Source organism: Syngnathus scovelli, chromosome 12 (genome assembly GCF_024217435.2).
Source record: "Syngnathus scovelli strain Florida chromosome 12, RoL_Ssco_1.2, whole genome shotgun sequence".
NCBI classification, from domain to species: domain Eukaryota; kingdom Metazoa; phylum Chordata; class Actinopteri; order Syngnathiformes; family Syngnathidae; genus Syngnathus; species Syngnathus scovelli.
This window is the reverse complement of record NC_090858.1, coordinates 83125-103089: the sequence shown is the minus strand read 5'-3', so window position 1 is coordinate 103089 and position 19965 is coordinate 83125. Positions and strand designations below refer to the sequence as shown.

Genomic DNA, 19965 nt, shown 5'->3' with positions numbered 1-19965 from the left:
GACATTCCCAGCATGCACATTAACAGATACATTTCATTGAGCCGAATACATAAAATGAAGAAAAATGTCAAGATCCAGGTCAAATCTGGTCTGGGCTGGTCTTTTTTTTTTTGGTCAAGTCACAAGTCGTCAAAAGAGTGACTCAAACGGATGTATATGCGAGTCAATCGCTCCTCTGGGAAGTAGGGTTGTCACAAGAAGCGATACTTACGGTACCAACACGCAAAAAAGACCCAATAATTCACTTTTCGCTCGGCGAGCGAGCTGTGTCGATTCTTGCCTGAACGGAAGGGGGCAGTATACGCATGCGAGCAGCAGTCAAAAGAAGAAGAAGAAGAAGAAAACTTTGGGTCTTTCTTAACAATGGCTTCAACTATTGGGATTGGAAGTCCAACACGCCGAATGGCCGGCCGGCAGGCCAGGTCAGGTCAGGTCGCGTCGCTCAAAGAGTCGTGTGTGGAAATATTTTGCAACCGGAGCGGAGCAATTCTACATTGGAACAAGCAAGCCAACGTGCAAGAAATGCTCGAGAGGCTTCCTGAGCAAAGGTGGAAACACGTCCAACATGGCCAAATACCTTAAAGACAGGAATTCGAGGTGAGTGATTTTATTTTCCCTTCCCTTTCCTATCACGGTTGTGCCACGCCACGTTACGTTCGAAATACGTTAACCCGAATCTGCCGACTTGCCGTCATTTCGAGCTGGGGCGGGCGTATCAACCGTATCGGTTGACTTGAAGGCTCTATGCCACTGCTGCTCTTTTATTTTTTATTTATATAGTTGAATATTGTTGTTATCATCATCAGTCTTGCTTGTTTTTATAGATGTGTGTGACTTGAAGGCTCTGTGCCACTGCTGCCCTTTTTTTATGTTTAGGGTTGAATATTATTTATTGTAATGAAAGGCTCTCTGCCACTGTTGCTCTTATTTTTTTTTTTTACGTATAGAGTTGAATATTATTTCTTATCAGTCTTGCTTGTTTTGATAGATGTGTGACTTGAAGGCTCTATGCCACTGCTGGTCTTTTTTTATGTATACAGTTGAATATGAGTTATCCGTCTTGCTTGTTTTTATTTGACTTATTGCTCCATCCCGTTGCTGCTCTTTTTTTTTTTATGTGTACAGTTTAAGCAGTTTTAAATAAATGAGTGATTTTAAAAGTAAGTGGATTGTGTTGTTTTTTACCGTGGTACCGACATAGTATCGAGTGGTGGAAAATCACATGAAATTCAGGTATGGTGACGACCCTACTGGAACGTAAACAGTAATGTATCTATGTATATCATAATGGCTGTTAACAGTATGGTGTACATAATGTCATGTGAGCAAATTCATACAACCTTCAAACCTTACCGATGTGCCCAGATACTGTAGAACTATGTGTCCAGAAGCATCTCGGGATAGACACTGAATCAAAATATTATACGTTACTGTTGTGAACGCAGCTGGAGTAAAAATAGCACAAAGCGGCATGTTTTAGTCATTACCTGGAACATTCTGTGCTTACTATTGATAGTGAGTGGTAGCAACGGGGATGCCAAGTTCCACTGTCCGTGGACATCCACCCGTTCTCCGTCCACGTGCACCTAGGAAGAAGAAAAAAAACCCACTCTGATAAGCTGATGTCACAAATGAGCTCCAGCGGTGCTTCCAAAAAAAGATTGAAAGACACATTTTTAGAGGTGAAGTGTGGTTTATGATTTGGAAGAAAGGTCAAGCACATCAGCAAACCAAAAAGGTGCATTTTTCAAAAACAGTAGCATAAAGCTGCAGCAATTGAAAATTCAGGGATGTTGCACCTCTGCTTGGAGTGGCAATCCAACTCTTTCTTTGAATTGAAAAACGACCTTAACTCACCGAGTAGAGGTCACCGGATTTGTTAACTTGCACTTGGTGACATTGCTGTCCGAGCTGTGCACATAACTCCCAGCAAGTGCTCTCCACAGGTTTTGAGGCTACCCTGCAATGAAAACACACAATACAGATAGTTTTTGAAAGGACCCCAGCTGGATGGATGGATGGATGGATGGATGGATGGATGGATGGATGGCTCGCTCCTCACCTCAAGTGACCAAGGATGTTCTGGGAAGCGAGTTGGGCCGTGACGTAAAGTGCTGCAGCAGCTGCGAGCAATTCCTGCTTTTGTTCCACTTGTAGCTGGTGACCTTTAAAGCCCTCGGGGTAAATCTCCGGAAGGAAGTTGGTGCTGATGTCGCCCGAAATAAAGCGCGGATGGGTGATTATTTCTCTCAGGAGTGGAATGTTGTGGGTTACACCTAAAGGCAAAAAATCCCACGTTAGAGCAAGCCCATTTGCAAAAGAAAAGCTAGCTGCTTGGATTACAAACAATACCTCTGATGACGTAGTTATCCAGAGCATCCGCCATCTTGGCAAGGGCTTCAGCTCTTGTAGCACCATAGGTTATTAACTTCAAACAGACAGAGACACGAAATCAGCGCCTTCCTCATCTACTTGTCGAGTACAGTATTTGAGCAACCTTGGAAATCATAGGGTCGTAATAGATGCTGATGTCGCTTCCTTCCTCGATGCCGCTGTCCACCCGGACCTGGCCGCAACAAATGGATTCATCTCATAGTCTTTGCTCTAAGCAAGGATGGAGACATTGGGCCAATTTTCATGAGCACACGACCTACATTGTTGAGATCGGTCGGTTCTTGGTATTGGGACAATCTTCCAATGGAAGGAAGACCAAATGACTTGTAAGGGTCCTAAAAGAACAAATGAGAATATCAAGCCCAAGTTGAGAAGAGCATGTTTAGTCCAATTGTTTGACGGGAGGAGGAAAATGCACATTCCCCACGTGCTAACAAATATTGGATGACACGACGTCTGACCACAACGTAGCCATACTGCGACGTCTTTTTGATCATATTCTGGATCATTTGTTACAGAAGCCGTGGAGAACTAGCAAATGACAACTCCCGCAGTGCACTGATCCTTCACCAAGTTTCAAGTGGAGCGACCAGGCCAATGCGAGACGAGCCGTTCAAACCTCAGCGTAGACGCGGCTCTCGAAGGCCCAGCCGTTTATCGGGACATCTTCCTGTTTGTGCCGCAGCGGGTAACCTTTGGCGACTCGAATCATCTGCTCAACCAGGTCCAGACCGGTAATACACTCCGTAATGGGATGTTCAACCTAGAAGCCAAAGTTAGGAGAACAGTCGTTACTGTAAAACATAGCATTGTAGCTCCAATCGGCTGGCTATTTGAAGAGGCCTTTGGTTCACGTTGCCTTGCGTGACTGTGAAGTACAAAATGTGGCAATTTGCACCTTAAAAGCCATTTACCTGTAGCCGGGTGTTCATCTCCAGGAAGTAGAAGTTCTTCTTGGAGTCTACCAGGAACTCCACTGTCCCTGCGGACGAGTACTTGACAGCCTTGGCGAGCTGAACCGCTTGCTCGCCCATAGCTCGTCTTGTCGCCGAGTCCAGGAAAGTACTAGAAAAGTCCAAAGTAGCATCAAAACATGACATATTTGCTAGTGTAGAAACAGTCATCAGCCCTGCCCTGCCCTGCCCCGCCCCGCCCCGCCCCGCCCTCTGAGTTCTTGTCCTCATGATGCTGCAAACTGCTGAGCCTGCAAACACCATTGATCCCGTTTGTTGCTAACCTGGGAGCTTCTTCCACCACCTTCTGATTCCTCCTCTGGATAGAACACTCTCTTTCATTCAGCCAGAGAGCATTGCCGTGCTTGTCAGCCAGCACCTACAAGGAGAAGCGTAGACACCAGTATTGCTATCCAAAAAGACACACTACGTAGGTACCTACCTGAATCTCAATGTGTCTCGGGTTATCGATGTATTTCTCGATAAGAAGTCGGTCGTCGCCAAAACTCGATGCCGCTTCCTGGGACGAAAAGCGGAACCCTTCCCTGCGAGAACAAACACGTTTCATGGTTTGATTGATTTGTCCATTTCGGCGACACGCACGCACGCACGTACCTTGTTTCGTCGTCGTTCCACGCGACTCTCATTCCTTTCCCTCCTCCGCCCGCAGATGCTTTGATCATGACTGGGTAGCCTAGCAGGCAAAAACAAGCAAGCAAGAAATAGAAGCTAACGGGCCTGACATGATGCCTCCATTCCATTCTTACCAATGTTTTGTGCAATTTTTACAGCTTCCTCCGGAGTCTGGAGCAGAAGGAGGAAAAAAAAACAGAAGGGGATTTTTCAAACCACGCGTTGAGCAAAAATACTAAAAGCAATGCAATCGTTGAAATGGCAGAATGTTTCACATGCCTCGACCACTCCATCGAATCCTGGGATAGTGTTGACCTTTGCAGCCTTAGCAATGAGTTTGCTCTCAATTTTATCCCCCATGGCTTGAATGGCATGAGTGTCTGGGCCGATAAATGTCACACGTTCCTTTGCCTAGAAAAAACAATCATCATGGAAAATTGTGAAATAGCTGTTACCTTTTCTTTATTACTTTATTGGTTTCTGTCTCAACTCATGGAAGCAGAATTTCCTGAAGGCGAGGGATTTTCACCAGAGGAACTATGTAAAGAAAGGTATTCCTTTCAAATGCTAGGAACCAAATGTCATTTCTTCCATTTGGCCCAACACACTGTTTGTCAAAGTCAAAGCTTTGAGGCAACGAGGCTCGTACTCACCAGTCTCTTTGCAAACTCTTTGTTTTCGGAGAGAAAGCCATATCCGGGGTGAACCTTGGGAGAGAGAGAGAAAAAAAAAAGCAGCCGCATCCCGGGGGCGTCAACATAGAATCAGGATGGATGAGCGATGAAAAGGAAAAGCTTACATACAGCTTGCGATCCGGTGTCTCTGACAGCATCCAGAATGGCGTCCATGTTGAGGTAGCTCCGATTGGTCGGGGCAAGGCCAACGCATACTGCCTCATCAGCCATCTTGACGTGAACCTGCGTACGTACACAAAACACTTTGACAGCGGCATCCACATATACTTGTTGTCTCAAGAGTCCGTCCGATTGAACTCACGGCGTTGGCGTCGACGTCGCTGTGGACGGCGACTGTTTGAATTCCCATCTTCTTGCATGTCTTGATCACCCGGCAAGCAATCTCCCCTCGATTTGCGATCAAGATCTTGTCAAAGGTCTTTTCGTTGGTCTTAGGCTTGGTGGAATAGTTGGCCTTGCATCCAGACTGGAAGGGGGCATGCTGCAACACACCAGCCATCTTTCTTGGTCATTGGTTGACATGATGTCCTTACAGACATGCATTATTACCATGTCATTATCGTGACATTTGGAATACAAACCCTTTTTGGGATCCATGATCTGGTATTTAGAATTAGAGCTCCATGCAATGATCATAGGATATTTGGTGTCATACGTTGTTGCACTCAAATCAAGCATTACAATACTGAGCGCGCTCATTTGAGGACACGCCATCGTCGCGAGCAGCAGCAGCAGCCGCAGCAATGTCCGCGAGTTTGAAATTGATTTATGCAATGAAAGCATATGTCCACCACGAAGGACGTTTGCTGGGGTTTTCTCAAACGTTTTGTGTTGGTGCACGATCCTGCTTCTTCTCCTCACCTTTAAAACAAACACCAATCTGGCGGGTGGTGGTAAGATACTGCGCGTTGCCATCACGATTCCAATCAGAAAAGTCTCACGGTTTTTTTCCCAATAGGTATGTTTTATTTTACTTGACTTTTTTCTTCTTCACCTTCTAATTTTTCTTCTTCTGCGTCCCCCCCCCCTTCTTCTTCGTGTTCTTCTTCTACTTGTTTTCTTCTTCTTCTCGCCTGGAGGCTGTGGCGGCTCCGAATGTAATGGCGTCCCAGGGCGGAATCTTATTTCAGGAAAAGGTCAGCAGGTTGCTCTGCAAACAGAATAAAAGACCTGTACTGAAACCCAACAAAGCTCTTGTCCTGAGAGATTCCGTGACCAGCCGCAAAGCCAAGAAAGGAGGTAAACTTTTGTTCGCGTAACGTAGTGCCAGCACCAGAACGCACGGAACAATACATTCCCACCTACCTGTCAGTGCGTGTATGTCCTGTCTCTCTCTGTACGCCGAAAATGTCTTGACTGAACAGTCTTCCCCCCCCCCAACAGAGGCCACCTGTATCACAGAGTTGTCAGTCATGATGGCCTGTTGGAAACAGAACAACTTTGTGGACAGCCTGTGCTCCAAAGAAATGGCCGATTTCTACACGTGTGTTGAAAAAGCCCAGGTATTTGTTCTATAAATGAAAGGATTGGATATTTATATTCTAGGCAGTTGCTACACTGAACAATGGTGTGGTCTGGAATGGTGTGGTCTGGGACTGAGACGGAATGCCCACCTCTGCTTTATTAAAGCACTCCCCCCTTCTATCTTTTTTTTTTGCACCCATTTCATCTGTATAGTATGTACAGCCCCTCTGTGTGGAATGAACGCTGCTGGATTTCCTTGCCCCTGGGATCAGTAAAGTATCAATCTCCCTCCCTCCCTCTTCATTTGCAGGTTTCAATGAAAAATAGCGCAGGAGAGACAAGTATTCAAGGAGGACGTCTGACGCCAAAACAAACCAACATCCTGTTGAAGAGATATCCCACGCTACGATTTGAGATCTAGGAACACGAGTGTCTTTTGTGTTTGACTTGAAACGTGCAACATCAAAAAGAGTCTGAGCCCTGAAACAATGTTTCGTCATTTCAAGGTACGTAACTCGGTCAAATCCAGGGCTGTCAAACTTATTTGTTTGCGATTTTGGCTTCACTCGGACGGCCATCACAGCAACGCCAAATGTTGAATTGTCTCATCAATGTCAAGGATAGAAGTTTGTTCAATTATCCTTTGTAACCATGATAATGTTGCGGCCTGGTCGGACAACATTTGATCCGAGCATAAAACTCGTGAGATGTCTAAATGTATTTTGTTCGAAACAGAAGTCGATTGTATTCAATTCGTGCATGTACCCATTTTTAGAGCTGTCATTTTAATATTGTGACTATTTTTGCTCATTTCATCCAACGCTTAGCATCATTGGTACTTGCTTCACATTTACTTCACATCGTTAATGTACCCATCTTTAGAGCTGTCATTTTAATATTGACTATTTTTGCTCATTTCATCCAACGCTTAGCATCATGCCTGCTTGGTACTTGCTTGACATTTACTTGAGACTTGTTTTCACCTCTATCTCGGTCTGCCATTAAACCTCATCATAGAGGCGTTTCAGCATTTGTACAGTGCTAATAAATTCAAACAAAATGCTTTTTTTTGTCCCACAAAAGTTTAATTGCAAAATGAAGGTATGAACTAACAATTCTACAGGAAGCCCTGCAATAGATGTCACTCGCATTATTTCACTCTGCATCAGTCGAGTCCAGTGCATTGAGGAATCTCTGACACTTGGCCATGAGGACTTTGATGCCTTCTGTGACGAGGATATTCGGGGGCAGAATTCCGGTAGACTCCACAGAAACTGTTTGAAAATGGAAGACAATCAATTCCAATTGCAGACGTTTGTTTCAACAAAGTCCAACTTTCGACACCACAATCCCTTAAAAAGATTTAGGCGGAGATGGCCGCATCACTTGACAAGTTTCAATGCGCGTAAAATGAAAAAAAAAGAGCATACAGATGAAATGGTCTCGCACTCGTCCAAGTTTCACCACATTCTTCAAGTCGTCGTGACGGAGAACTTCTCTGCTGCACGTATCCAAGCGACTGTTGACTACTTTAGCAATCTTGCCCCCTGAACAAAAACAAATGAAAAGCTTTCAATCCATTGTTAGAATCCAGAATTCATTTCTTCCGGCAACTAATGGGACTGCAACTAAGTTTGGCCCTCCCAAACAATTCAAAAAAGGGATAACAACCGTTCAAAAAATGAACACATAGTAAACACACTACACTATAGGTTATTTTTTTTCATTTGTAAATATAGATTTTTTTTATCCTTTTTTACAAGATGCCTCAGTGGCGCCCCCTACAACATTTTGAAACAGCAGCCCAAGACAGACATAAAAGACCTACATGTCTTGGATGGAGCTATGTGCTAAATCAGGCCATTTTGAATTGACTTTGGCGTAAGAGAACGTTACCTTCAGCAGCAGCAGCATCATCATCTTCCAGTTGTATAACTCCTTTGGAAAAGCAACGTTTTAGACGTTCTGCCTTCTCTCCCCGCACTGTATCGAGGAGGGTGATCTCCGGCAGGAGGCGGTAACTCGCTGTGGCCACCGGAGAGAACTTGGCATGATCCTTCCCTGTTCAGAGAACAAAACCACTTCAGTATTATGCACTGGACGAACCCATTCATTCCTAGCGCTATTATAAGAAATGAATGTTGTTAAATTGCTTATTTCGACATGGATGACGTTCAAACAGGCCAATAATTCATTGGCACTGTTTATGCAAAAAGGACAAACAAATAATAGCCGAAGCACGGTAGGCTTTCTCACCAATTCCTTTGACACAGTGCATGACAATGTCCAGTTCCTGTCCTGGCCGGAGCAGCGCTATAAGGATGTCATCGTACACTGGTCCAATATTGGAGTCAGCAAACACATCTGCCTGGTTACCGATTGGGACCCATTTGATATCTCTGGAATAGACTACAAGAATGACAATATGGGGGGCGCTGTAACAAGGTGACTTGACTTTGAAATTCCTCCTTCCGATTCATAAAAACGGAATATACTATGTCGTCGCGGCCTTCCTTACCTTTGTTGTTTGAATAATGTTCTCGCGGATCCGAGATATCTTTGCCCGCTTTAGCATTTCTGGTGCATTTAATCTTGAGGGATAGCTGAATAGTGTCTATTTCCGAAACGTCCTCTTCTGCATACTCCTTCTCTAAAATGAACGCAAATGCCGCCCTATCAAGTAAGCGATGCAGCCCTTAAGCAAGTCAATGTGTGTGTGTGTGTGTGTGTTTATAAGTGGCTTACCAGTACTTCTGTACTCAAAGAGAAAGGGGTCTGCTTTGATGGGGATGAGGCCTAATCTCTGTGCCAGCACTTCATCTTGGACGATAGATGTGTTGCTATAGATGAAAACCTTTTCAATAGCCATGGTGGGCACCTGCAGTTACAATCAAATATTCTCATGTCAAGCCAATGTGCCTCTTTTTTCTTGCTTGCTCGCTCGCTTTCTTTCACAGTTTGCTGTTCTTTGCGTATATTGACTGAAAAGCTAAATAGGTACGGTATCAATGGCGTGCCGATGAGCACCCAATTTGTGCAGATAGGGAAGAAGAGGTCACGGCATTTGAACATCAGCTGTGGGGTCCCGCGAGGCTCAATTTTGGTGCCCAAATTATCATCGAAATGATTCATTATTTATTCATACAGAAAACTGTATTTCTTAAATAAAGATTTCAACCTCTGCTAGTAAGATCCTTCTGAAGGCATTGGCAATAGCTGCATCGATCCCCACCATGTCAAACTCCATCAAGTTCTCGCTGACCTCTGCCACATCAATTCTGAAGCGCTGGAAAACATGCGAGCGTGTCGTGACTGGAATACAGTTCAGACAAAATGATAGAAACAGTTGTCATTGAGAAGATACCTCCTACCTTTTGGAAAGCCTGCATATCCCAAGTGTCATCATAGCCAGGGTAGTTTCCAGGGAAATCACTTGTGTGAACCTAAACGTGACAAATCACAGCCTCCGTTCACCGAAATGTTGAACAGAGGCTGCGATTTACCCAAGTCAAATTCCTTGTTTGGCACGCTCAAACATGGCGAATAATTGAAATGAATAGTCATAACGTTGATAGCCATTCTGTTGCTAACCAACGCAAACGTGCCTTGTGCCACTGTGGTCGTTTACTTTTACAAGCCCAAATTCTGTCATTGAAAGTGTCGACACGAGTCAGTCGGTAAAACCGTCACCCAAAAGGGGTTGCTTTATATTGACGATTTTGAAAACTTTTTATTTTTCAAATCCGGGAATCATTTCAATATTGATTCAACCAGCTTGGACTCAACCAGCAGGAAACGAACGGCACATGGTCGAGCTCGTTGAGTGAACCACCGGTACTCTTTGGACCTGCGTCTCAGAATTTTCCTTCCTCCTGCTGTGCTCCAACACCACTACAGAACATCATATTATTATGGCAAAACGTAACTCACATTTTTCACGCAAAATTCTCCTAAAAGAATCCGATTACGGACTTCCTCCACATTTCTACGAACGTCCACCATTTCCACTGGTCTTTGCTTTTGCTTCTTTTTCCTTGCTCTTCCGCTTGCGCTTCTTCTTCTTCTTCTTCTTCTTCTTGGTTTTCTTCTTCGTCCCCTTCTTCCCTTGTCAAGACGCGGTATCTGTGTACAAATTTCCAGGCTGCGTCCTCCATAGGTCGGTGTAGGTACCAGACATTTTTATTTTTTCCAGCTTGCTCGATGACGTTTACATACGGCGGGGGCAGGAGGATATAGTTTCGTAACAATATGAAAACGTCAATAGATGTTGAACAATTAGACTAAAGGGGACAATTGGCATTTACGTTCGAAATATAAAGGAGCATAAACAGGAACACGAAAATCAAATTATTACTTAAAAATATCCGAACTTAAAATAGCAAACAAAGGGGATCGTAGATAAAAATGGGCATTTACGTTCAAAAGATAAAAGAGCATAAACATGAACTAGAAAATACAAAATGAAAACGACCAAAACAAAGACGATTGCCGCCCCATCGATGACGCAGATCCAAACAAGGCGGCAAAAACCGATGACGTAGCACGCTCGCACCCGAGTGCTCAAATGTCGTACGCTTGACTGAGGGACGCAGAGCGAATGTAGTGTGATTATTTGGACAGGGCCGAGGACCAAGGAGACGGTCGTTGAAGGTGTCTCAACGTCATTTCCGTTTTAGCAGAGTCCAAAATGGCTACCAACGTGGAGCGAATCGATAGTCGCGTTAGTTCATTACCTTCAGATATTGCGGTACTCAAACAACAAGCAGTGGATCAGACCCATCAGAACAACCCGCTTTTAGGGCTCCCTATTGTGGCCATCGAGGCTATCCTCAATTTTTTATCTTACGATGAAATCAGTATGCTGCGCTCGGTAAGAACAACAAAAGGCGTGACGGGAAATCAATTGTTATTAGAATTTTATCAATCAGTTTGGTCACCTCAAAGCTAAATATTTGATCGGAAAAGTGAGGTTCTAGTATTCTTCGCATAATCTGTATGTGTGCACAGTGATATATGTTAGGAAACTGTTAGTGTACAGAATTATGATGCAACTAAAATGGCTATTTGCTCTTCATTTTTCGTCACCTATAAGAGATACTGTTAGCAGCTGTGAAATGCACACGACAGAATATGCCCCTGCATGAATGACATTGACTTTGGTTGTTTGTAGGTTTGTAAGCGAATGGATATGATCTGCCAGCGTGTTCTTAATCAGGGCTTCCTTAAAGTGGAGCGTTATCACAGCATGTGTCAGAGGCAAGTCAAAGCTCAACTACCCAGGTAAGTGTCGAATGTCAGAAGAAACGCTTACTACGCTCGATGCTTAGTGGGTAGCGACATGCAGGCAGGCAGACAGACAGACAGACAGACAGGCAGGCAGGCAGGCAGGCAGACCGACAGGCAGGCAGACCGACAGGCAGACAGACAGACAGGCAGACAGACAGACAGACATCCGGTCATGCCCATCTCCTTTATTTGTCAAGTAGAAGCAGGGCTGTACAGGCAAGCAATTGCTTAGCCCTCAGTCAGCCACAAAATAAAACCTACGGGTGGGACAAGTTATCTTAGGCAAAGCATCAAAGACGATCAAAAAGCCCCAATTGAATGCAAATGACACATTGTAAAAGAGCACAAACAGTACTTGTTGTATAACTCATCCTGATTCATTTTCCTCTTTGTTTTCTATTTTGCCATCTTTACGGTAGCCGCGAGGACCATTTATCTCGATTTTGCAACACCGTGGGCATTAATAGCTCACCCAGATTTTACTGTTGACCACCATGCAATGTTAGTCTACTTAAGGTAAGGTATTTGGAAGTAAAAAAACGACACGTCAGCAAGTGGGAAACACAAGCTCTTGTCCACAGTACTCATCTCTCCATTGATAGAATTTCAGCCAGCGTCTGAGGCAAATCTTGTGCCATTTTTTGTAATTATTACCACACAGTTATTTGACTGCTTCCCCCCCCCCCCAGACGAGAGTCTGAACGGAGAAACCATTCACTGGCTCGACACGCTGACATACTCGCTGCAGTGGAGACGCGTCTTTCTCTCCTTAACATGACCTTCATGAAATATGTTGACTCCAATCTCTGCTGCTTCATCCCCGGAAAGGTTGGCTATTTGAATTTTATTCCTTTAAATAAAGAGTCACCAGAGTCAAATCAAATGACACCGTCCGTCTATTGGAATGATATTCAAATCTTCCTCCAAAAATGAAAAGAACGCTTGAAGAATTGGGTCTTTCTAAAATGAGACAACTGCATGCATGCGTGAATGAATGAATGTGTTAGCTTTTTATTAAGCTTTGCATGAATGTTTCCAACGTATCAAACGCTGCTCCTGCGTCACTTTTGCAACATGACTCGGACACAGGCAGCATCAGTATTGTTTCCTGGAGTCACTGGCGACCGATGTCCAAGTGGTTATACTACCTCCACAGAGCCAGCCAGCCAACAAACTAGCAAGCCACATCCCAATTTGACCCTCTATCTGTTTTGCGGGAGAAGTCATGAAAGATTGAATAGTCCTACCGATCCATCATTAAGTCTCCTTCCACCTACGTCCTACCAGACTCCTTGGTTATTATTATTTTCCTTCTTCCTTTTCTTCCCTCGGGCTTCATTTTTAAACATTTTCAAAACGACTTGAATATTCTTCTTGATACTCAGGTGGACAAGTACAGTAAGTACATGACATTTAGACACATCTTGTGATGGAATCTGATTTTTTTTCTTTTTTGAAGCCTAATACTTGCAATGTTGGATTGTTACTGTTTATTGCTCGGTTCCTGTCTCGGTAAAGTGTTTTATTTTTGTCAGGTCATCGATGAGATCTACCGCGTGCTTCGATACGTGAACTCGACTCGAGCTCCGCAGCGAGCTCATGAGGTTCTTCAAGAATTGAGGGACATCTCCTCCATGGCAATGGAGTATTTTGATGAGAAGATTGTTCCCATTCTGAAGAAGAAGCTGCCCGGAGCCGACTTGTCTGGGCGGCTCATCGGTTCCGCTCCTGGTAGTCTCCCTCCCTTTTTCCAAGTTCATTTCTAATATCCTTGACTTTTCTTTTGGGGCGAAAAGTGAAACCGCGTAGCTCAGCGTGGGGGGGAAACCAAGCGGACAGATCGTTATGCTAGGGTAGACGCAATTTGCGAGGAATCCGAAAACGGTTAGGGAACCAATGGGGAGTAAAAAGTCCCAACAGCCCATTGCCATTTGTACGATATCAAAGAGAACGCATTCAATCGTTTCTCACCTTTTCTACCAGTTATCTACAACTCGTATTGCTCAGTTGGGCCAAAGTAAATGTATAAATGTGGTTTAGGGCCGGGCGCAAATTCAATCCCAAGACGCCATGTATTGCCATAGACGCATGTACGATGCATGTCCTCAATCGAAAAAGCCTTTAATAGGAAAAGGATCGCAAAGCAAAGCAAGCAAGCAAGCAAGCAAGCGCAGCTCATGGCTTTTCTGCCTTTGGCAGCACTCCTGCACCCTTGTTCAGCTTGCCGGTACATAGCTCAGGCAGTCGAAAAACACCAATATCGTCCCAATTTTGTCAAATTGTTTGGTCATCTGTCATGGCAAAGCCGCCGTGCCGCACCGCACCGACGTACCAAATGACCAAACCGGGACGGATAAGCAGACCACTGCCTGATAAGCTTATTAGCCTTTGTGAAAAAAGATGCCAAACTTGACCTGCTGCACACATCACACTTGGTAAACCAATCCTACTTTATGAGTTTATAGCACCTATAAAAAAAAAAAAAAAAAAAAAAGGGGATTAATTGTGCCTTCATCAAGTTCTACCAAAAATTGGAGACATACAGGTATGCGACAGTACGGACGGACGGATGTATTCGGTGGACTCGGGCCGCCTCGGCACCCATCCATCGTCTGCGTGAACTCCATCCAGGAACAAAGTATTAATGCAATGTTGTTTCTTTCAGTGGCAGGTTCCTCAAGTTCCCTAAGCACCATGTCTTTGTTGGCCAAGAACGCGCCGTCGCGCTCCGAGTTGACCAAGGTGCAGCAGCAGGTGAAAGTCAACGGCGCATCGGTGACCGTTTTGCGGAGGGAGATGCAAGAAATTCGTGTCAAGCAACTAGAACAGCAGAAACAGCTACAGGACCAAGAGCAGAAGCTGCAGGAACAGACACAGGTGATTGGCGAACAGAACGCTCGCCTGGCCGAACTGGAACACAAACTGCGTGAACTGGTGGACAGTAATGCTGCTTTGGGAGGAGCCAAGGCCAGAGCGTCTGCGGCGTCCACATCCAATGCTGCCGCCGCCGGCGCTTGCGCTCGTCCCGCCGTGGGCTCGGCGAGCGACGGGGCCCGAGCCTCCTCGACCACCGGAGAACTGGCTTGCGGCGGAGAGCCGGCACTGAAACGCACCAGAAAAAGCTGCGAGCTTTTAAGAAAATCCAAACGTTTGTGTCGTAAAAAATGACCCTTCTTTAAATCTCGTGCTTTGCTGCTTCTTTTCCATCTCTCTTGGACTTCTCCCTGTGTTATGTTTTCACGGTAGGTCGAAACCATGTCATTTTCATCGGGTTCTTGTCTCCTTCCTTCTCCATTCGTGACTCATCTCTGCTTTACTCCAAACTTGGGATAATGGCATATTGGAATGGGATTTTGCTTTGAAAAAATCGGACTTCTCAAAAATGTGGCAACATTTGAAAATCAGCATGATTTCTTAGTAAAGCGCATGTTGCTACCAAAGCGAAATAAAAGCCTTTGTTTTGACCTGTCAACTTGAACCTCTTCAAAGGAAAACAATCAAATGCAGTTCAAGGCCAAAACCCATTTGGCATACGGCTCCCAACAAACAACTCTAAAATATTGAGGATTTTGCCTAAATCTAGGTGAAAGGTACAATTTTGAAATTCACCGACTCGCCCTCCGGTCGGTCCTCGCGTTTGCGCGATCCACCCTAACGGCCTAAGCCAAAATGCGCTGGTTGAGAGATAATTGTGGATGCGGCGGCAGCAGCAGCAGCAGCAGCAGCAGCTTGACTTCTACCAGGGCTCAGCGACTCCCGTCCTCAAGGGCGACTGCCTGTCCAGTCTGTTTTAGTTGCAGCCCTACGTCTGATTCAAATGATCTGGACGGTCATTGGCTTGAATCAGGCCTAGGGCTGCACCGCTGATTTATACAGTAAGCACATCCATCCACGCTCTTAAAAGGCAATAGGGTGAAAGTGATGGCAAATTATTTAGGATACGCAGCATCGCATTAGCAAACCAATCATGTTCAAACGATTCTTCGTGTTAGTCGAAATGACTAGCGGCAATACGTTGGCTTGAAGGATGTATTTGATGATGTTTTTACAGAGGCTGATCCTTCATTATTCTTGCGTACGCACGGTCGGAAGCTGGAACGCTGACAAATTCAAGTACCAAGGTATTGCTGACTCACGTCGGCGATCGGCACACGTATGCTCGGTAAGTAAGTAAACGAGGGCTGTTGACGCCTAAGGAATTGTTATGATTAGGAGACTGTTGCAGAGTTATTTTTTGCCAAACATCTTCAAGTCAATCTCTAAGTCTTCAATAACATTTGAAATGTTTTCAGTCAAGTCAATTTGTATTGTTGTATAAAGGTCAAGCAAAAAAAAAAATAATAATAATGTGACTGCAAAGACTTTTGGACCAAACTGTACGGTCCAGCCTGCATTTGTAATCATCCATTCAAATATTTGTAATAATCCAGAAAAAAAGTGTTGACATCATCAAACACCAATAATGATACAAAACATAACCTCAGGTGAGCATTTTTATCATACAATTTAAATGTGCATAGCAGTGTAGTTCATATTTTTGATGGGAAAAAAGTCTAGCGTGTGGCGTCTTGAGGAATTCAGTAGTGAGCCCCGAGCACTCGCCCAGCCCAGCCCAGCCCAGCCCAGCCCAGCCCAGCCCAGCACTCCACACAGCCTCCTTTGCGGTTCCGTTTCAACAGGTGCGTGGCAGGATGATCCCAATTGTGCAACTTCAGTACTCATCCATTCTGAACGGAGAGCTCAACTCATCGGTGGCCGCTTCTCCGTCAACGCCGGTCTGAAGCCCTCCGGCATCGTCTCCTGTGAACAGCGAGCCTCTGCTGTGCTGTGCCCTGCAACTGCCCTGCCCTTCCCTCCACCTCGCATTCAAGTGAATGAGACACGGTGAGCCAGTGTTAGTGTGCCCGCTCACCATTTTTTTGTCATTTTTTACCATCATCAAAATGAGCACATATAAAATTGTAAATATAGTTCAGCTTTGTTGCCAAATACTGTACTACGGTCATTGTATATACTGTATCTTGATGGCGACAGCTAGCGGGCGGCTCATCTAAAACCAGTAAACGGGCGTGTCGGTCGGGGTCGCTCGCATCGCTGTCATCACGGCCCTGCTCGGCCCCAGATGAAACACCTGGGTGACGCTGGAAAACAGAACATCTGGCTGGGGCCAAGCAAGGCCGTTTGGCTGTGGCGCAGGCAGGGCTAATGTCAAAGCACCTCAACGCACCACAGCTTCCTAAAACAAAGGGCACAAATCCACGCTGAAACGCCACCATTTTACGTGACATAATCCTCCTCATCGCTTGGTTCCGATTTGATGTCCTCTGGGTGAGGGAGAGCAAAGCTGGATGCTGTAGTTCTGGTACACACGTACCACTCCTTCATGTTTGGAAATTTAGGGATGGCTGGGTTGACTGACAGATGGCTCCTTGCTGGGCTCCTGTGAGTCTGCTGCTGCTGCTGCTGCAGGGCAAGGTCACTCTTCAGTCCCGAAAGAGATAGGTCCAACGGCATTGCCAATTGAGATGAACTTGCTTGTAGCCTGTGGCTTACTTTGTTGGCTGTGGTGTTATCAAAGTCAAAGCGTGCCTTTTTATTGTTTGCTGACAGATGGTTCATTTTAAGGTCAAGCGGTTCAAGGAAAGGCTGAGGCGGCGCCTGTTGACGGACGGAGTCGTACAGGTCAAAGGGTTCAGAGGTAGGTGACGATTTGATGTGGACTTTCATGTGCTTGCGTAAAGAGCTCGGATGCGTATAGGACTTGGTACAGCCCAAAGCTTTACAGTCGTAGGGTTTTGAAGAACTGTGAACTTGGGAGTGCTTCTTGCGGTCACTGCTGTTGGCAAAGCGTCGTTCGCAAAACTCGCACTGGAATGGTTTCTCACCTGGAACGCAAACAAAAGCCACAATCATACGTATGTATCTTCAATGAGCGCAAACAGATGACTTTATTCATTCATTCATTTGTCAACCGCTTAGCCTCCCTCACACGGGAAGGCTGGGTGGGGCCTGAATGAAAGCGCGCTAAGACGAGCATCAGTTTAATACCTGATGATTTCATTGGCTGGATATAGCCTCGACAAACGCACATGTAGCCAGCCGATTTGAAACGATCCCCCGACCCCATTGACGGGGAAATCTGTGGTAGCCACGGAGAACCGTGTACGCTTGCATTATTTACATTCCAGTCATGATCCCGTTTCCGATTCAATACATTTATTTCCACTGTCCCAATAACAGACACTGTAGTTACTTCAGTTCAGGGTGGATTCTGCCTTTGGCCCCATGACAACTGCTCCAGCATGAACAGGATTGAAAATAGATGCAATGTGTTGTTATTTAGAAGATTCCATTTGAATAGGTTGGATTCCAAATAAATGTCATTTGTAGAATGGCCTTACCATTGTCGAGGAATCTCTAATCATACATACATGGCTTGATACATGACTGCGGGCCAATTGCCGTCCATTTTGAATGGACTCGCAAGACATTTTTGAAATGGAACATGGCCCGCACTTCAACTCTTGCCTGAGTGTAATGAACTCCAATAGCAGCTATTTAACAAAGACATTTAAATCAAAGCACTGGTTCAAAATTGAAAGCGAGACGTTTTCCGAGGAAAGTTACAATGCTTTGCTAGGCTTCGTTTAAAACAGCAGCAGCAGCAGCAACTCAAATGTGACATTTTCAAGACTTTTCAACACAGAGCTCCACATCACACGATGAGTGCGACAGACAATGAATGAATGAATGAATGAATGAATGAATGGCATATTTGGTCTCTCTCGGAACGTACAGCAAGTGCAAAGGGCGGATGTGACTCATTAGTGAACCTTGCCATTTTAAAAATGGTGATGATCCTATATCCATTGGGGATGGTTTTTTTTCCCCTTCTCTTTTTCTATTCTAATCATGGCTGTCTGTCATTGATACAACGTTACCAAAAGAGAATCGTTCATCCTACCAGTGTGCGTGCGAGTGTGGATCTTGAGGTTCTCGGATCGTGCAAACATCTTGCCGCAGTTGGGGAAGGCACACAAGAAGGGCTTCTCCCCGGTGTGCACACGGATATGGTTGATAAGTTTATATTTGGCTTTAAACGCCTTGCCCTCGCGTACACATTCGTTCCACATGCAGACGTGACTGAGGGTGTCGAGCCCTGATGCGACGTGCTCGGCGGTGACGTGGTCTACCAGGTCGTGCATGGAGCTAAAAGTTTGGTTGCAGACAAACGGAGCCGTCCGCTCAAACCTCTGTCTGGAGGAAATTCGGCCCGTCCACTTGCAAACCAGCTCAGATTTGACGGCGGCGGCGCTCCTGTTCGTCGTATTTAATAAACACTCCTTGCCTTCACTGCTACATCGGTCGCTCGAAGGGGCGACGATATGAACGGCTCTCCTTTGGGCTAGCGAAATGATGCTTGTAGCTCCAGAGTTGTTGTTACCAAGCGGAGCTACCAGGCCATTGTGCCTGGTAACCACAGCTACCCGCTTCATTTCGACTCTCTTGGAGTTATCCACTCCAAAATGGATCAATCCCACCGAAAGACGTTCTTCGCTCCGAGGCGCCGTCTCCGTGTCAAAGCACAGTGATGACGAAATTCAAACTAGTCCCCGACAGCTCAAGCCTCCATGGTTTTATTTAGTGTGTAAATGAAGGTGAATGGAAGGAAGGCAAGGAATAGCCGTCGGCAGGCCGCGATCCAATACTGTTTGGTGGCGTCCTTGTCTTCCCGACCCCCGCTCCAAAATGTATGGCTTCCACTGTGAATAATAACACACGTACAAAGCATGTACAATTATAGAATACAAATACATTGGAATCAATGGTCGTCTTCGAATCCGATTGACCAGCAACAATATTTCAATCATCTTATCCATTTATTGTTTGTGGCAGGAGAAAGAAACAAGAGCCGGAGAAAACCCACGCAGGCACAGGGAGAACATGCAAACTCCACACAGGGATGGAATCGAACCCACAGCCTCCAAACGGTGAGGCAGACGTGCGAACCGGTGTGACGTCACCGTGCTGCCTCAGAAGCACTATGTAAGCATTTTAGAATGTAGCTTGAAAGTTAAAGTCCCAATGATCATCGTCACACATCTGGGTGTGGTGAAATTTGTCCTCTGCATTTAACCCATCCCCATGTGATTAAAAGCACAGGATTGGTACAAAGAATTTCACTTGGATTATTTATGGCTGGTATGTGTGTAGGGTATAGAAAAGCAGTCATTTGTAAGTGTTAATCTGCATCTCACCAGCTGCTGGATCGAGCATTCCTTGCACTTTACTCGTTTGAACGTTGGAGTTGAATGTGGAGCTTCCCGCTGCCATCAAATTGGCTGGCAAATATACCCGAGTACAGTAGATGGCGGTAATGCGCCTGCTTACTGGTTAGCCAACTGCCAAACCAATTCGAAAGAATACTTTCGGAGGACGCAACTGGTGAATTTGGACAATGTCCTTGTGCGTCCAAATTCACAGGCTGCGTCCTCCGAAGGCCGCTCATTTTCGGAGCGACCAGATGGCACGTCACGTGA

The 19965-nt window shown here is 45.4% G+C and overlaps 5 protein-coding genes across 10 annotated transcripts in view; 2 read left to right on the top strand and 3 right to left on the bottom strand.

The window, feature by feature from the left end:
- pcca (propionyl-CoA carboxylase subunit alpha) overlaps positions 1-5729 on the bottom strand; it is a 7888-nt gene extending 2159 nt beyond the window's left edge. For 2 of the 3 annotated variants that reach the window (XM_049736021.2, XM_049736020.2), the window contains exons 1-18: positions 5537-5729; positions 4977-5174; positions 4784-4897; positions 4634-4687; positions 4260-4391; positions 4115-4151; positions 3963-4041; positions 3790-3892; positions 3632-3726; positions 3309-3459; positions 3014-3157; positions 2655-2729; positions 2498-2566; positions 2353-2428; positions 2063-2276; positions 1858-1960; positions 1488-1586; positions 1354-1407 (exon numbers count right to left, since the gene is read on the bottom strand). In XM_049736021.2, coding sequence (XP_049591978.1) covers positions 1354-1407; positions 1488-1586; positions 1858-1960; positions 2063-2276; positions 2353-2428; positions 2498-2566; positions 2655-2729; positions 3014-3157; positions 3309-3459; positions 3632-3726; positions 3790-3892; positions 3963-4041; positions 4115-4151; positions 4260-4391; positions 4634-4687; positions 4784-4897; positions 4977-5174; positions 5537-5590 — 1851 coding nt within the window. In that variant the 5' untranslated portion in view covers positions 5591-5729. The remainder of the gene's footprint in view (positions 1-1353; positions 1408-1487; positions 1587-1857; positions 1961-2062; positions 2277-2352; positions 2429-2497; positions 2567-2654; positions 2730-3013; positions 3158-3308; positions 3460-3631; positions 3727-3789; positions 3893-3962; positions 4042-4114; positions 4152-4259; positions 4392-4633; positions 4688-4783; positions 4898-4976; positions 5175-5536) is intronic. The other variant, XM_049736022.2, reaches the window with a different exon arrangement.
- Positions 115-7203, top strand: chchd1 (coiled-coil-helix-coiled-coil-helix domain containing 1). Its single transcript, XM_049736055.2, has 4 exons — positions 115-597; positions 5755-5914; positions 6059-6177; positions 6450-7203. The coding sequence occupies exons 2-4, from the start codon at positions 5776-5778 to the stop codon at positions 6558-6560; spliced, it is 369 nt and encodes a 122-aa protein (XP_049592012.1). The 5' UTR covers positions 115-597; positions 5755-5775; the 3' UTR covers positions 6561-7203.
- polr1c (RNA polymerase I and III subunit C) lies at positions 6653-10296 on the bottom strand. 2 transcript variants are annotated; one of them, XM_049736049.2, is made up of 9 exons: positions 10070-10296; positions 9511-9582; positions 9318-9425; positions 8885-9017; positions 8658-8789; positions 8396-8548; positions 8036-8200; positions 7570-7686; positions 6653-7413 (listed from the first exon to the last, which is right to left on the bottom strand). In XM_049736049.2, exons 1-9 carry the CDS (start codon positions 10139-10141, stop codon positions 7295-7297), a joined length of 1071 nt encoding a protein of 356 aa, XP_049592006.1. In that variant the 5' UTR covers positions 10142-10296; the 3' UTR covers positions 6653-7294. The 2 variants fall into 2 exon arrangements, with proteins under 2 accessions (XP_049592006.1, XP_068508606.1); XM_068652505.1 differs by having other exon boundaries at positions 9511-9631; positions 10070-10206.
- fbxo28 (F-box protein 28) lies at positions 8437-16414 on the top strand. Of its 3 annotated transcripts, XM_049736044.1 has the most exons (7): positions 10689-11009; positions 11310-11419; positions 12115-12253; positions 12961-13156; positions 14091-14302; positions 15477-15587; positions 16105-16414. In XM_049736044.1, the coding sequence occupies exons 1-7, from the start codon at positions 10827-10829 to the stop codon at positions 16204-16206; spliced, it is 1053 nt and encodes a 350-aa protein (XP_049592001.1). In that variant the 5' UTR covers positions 10689-10826; the 3' UTR covers positions 16207-16414. The 3 variants fall into 3 exon arrangements, with proteins under 3 accessions (XP_049592003.1, XP_049592001.1, XP_049592000.1); XM_049736046.1 differs by lacking the exons at positions 10689-11009; positions 15477-15587; positions 16105-16414 and adding an exon at positions 8437-8584 and having other exon boundaries at positions 14091-14897; XM_049736043.1 differs by lacking the exons at positions 15477-15587; positions 16105-16414 and having other exon boundaries at positions 14091-14897.
- On the bottom strand, positions 15906-19965 carry zic2b (zic family member 2 (odd-paired homolog, Drosophila) b). Its single transcript, XM_049736042.2, has 3 exons — positions 19684-19965; positions 18390-19188; positions 15906-17310 (listed from the first exon to the last, which is right to left on the bottom strand). The coding sequence occupies exons 2-3, from the start codon at positions 18919-18921 to the stop codon at positions 16703-16705; spliced, it is 1140 nt and encodes a 379-aa protein (XP_049591999.1). The 5' UTR covers positions 18922-19188; positions 19684-19965; the 3' UTR covers positions 15906-16702.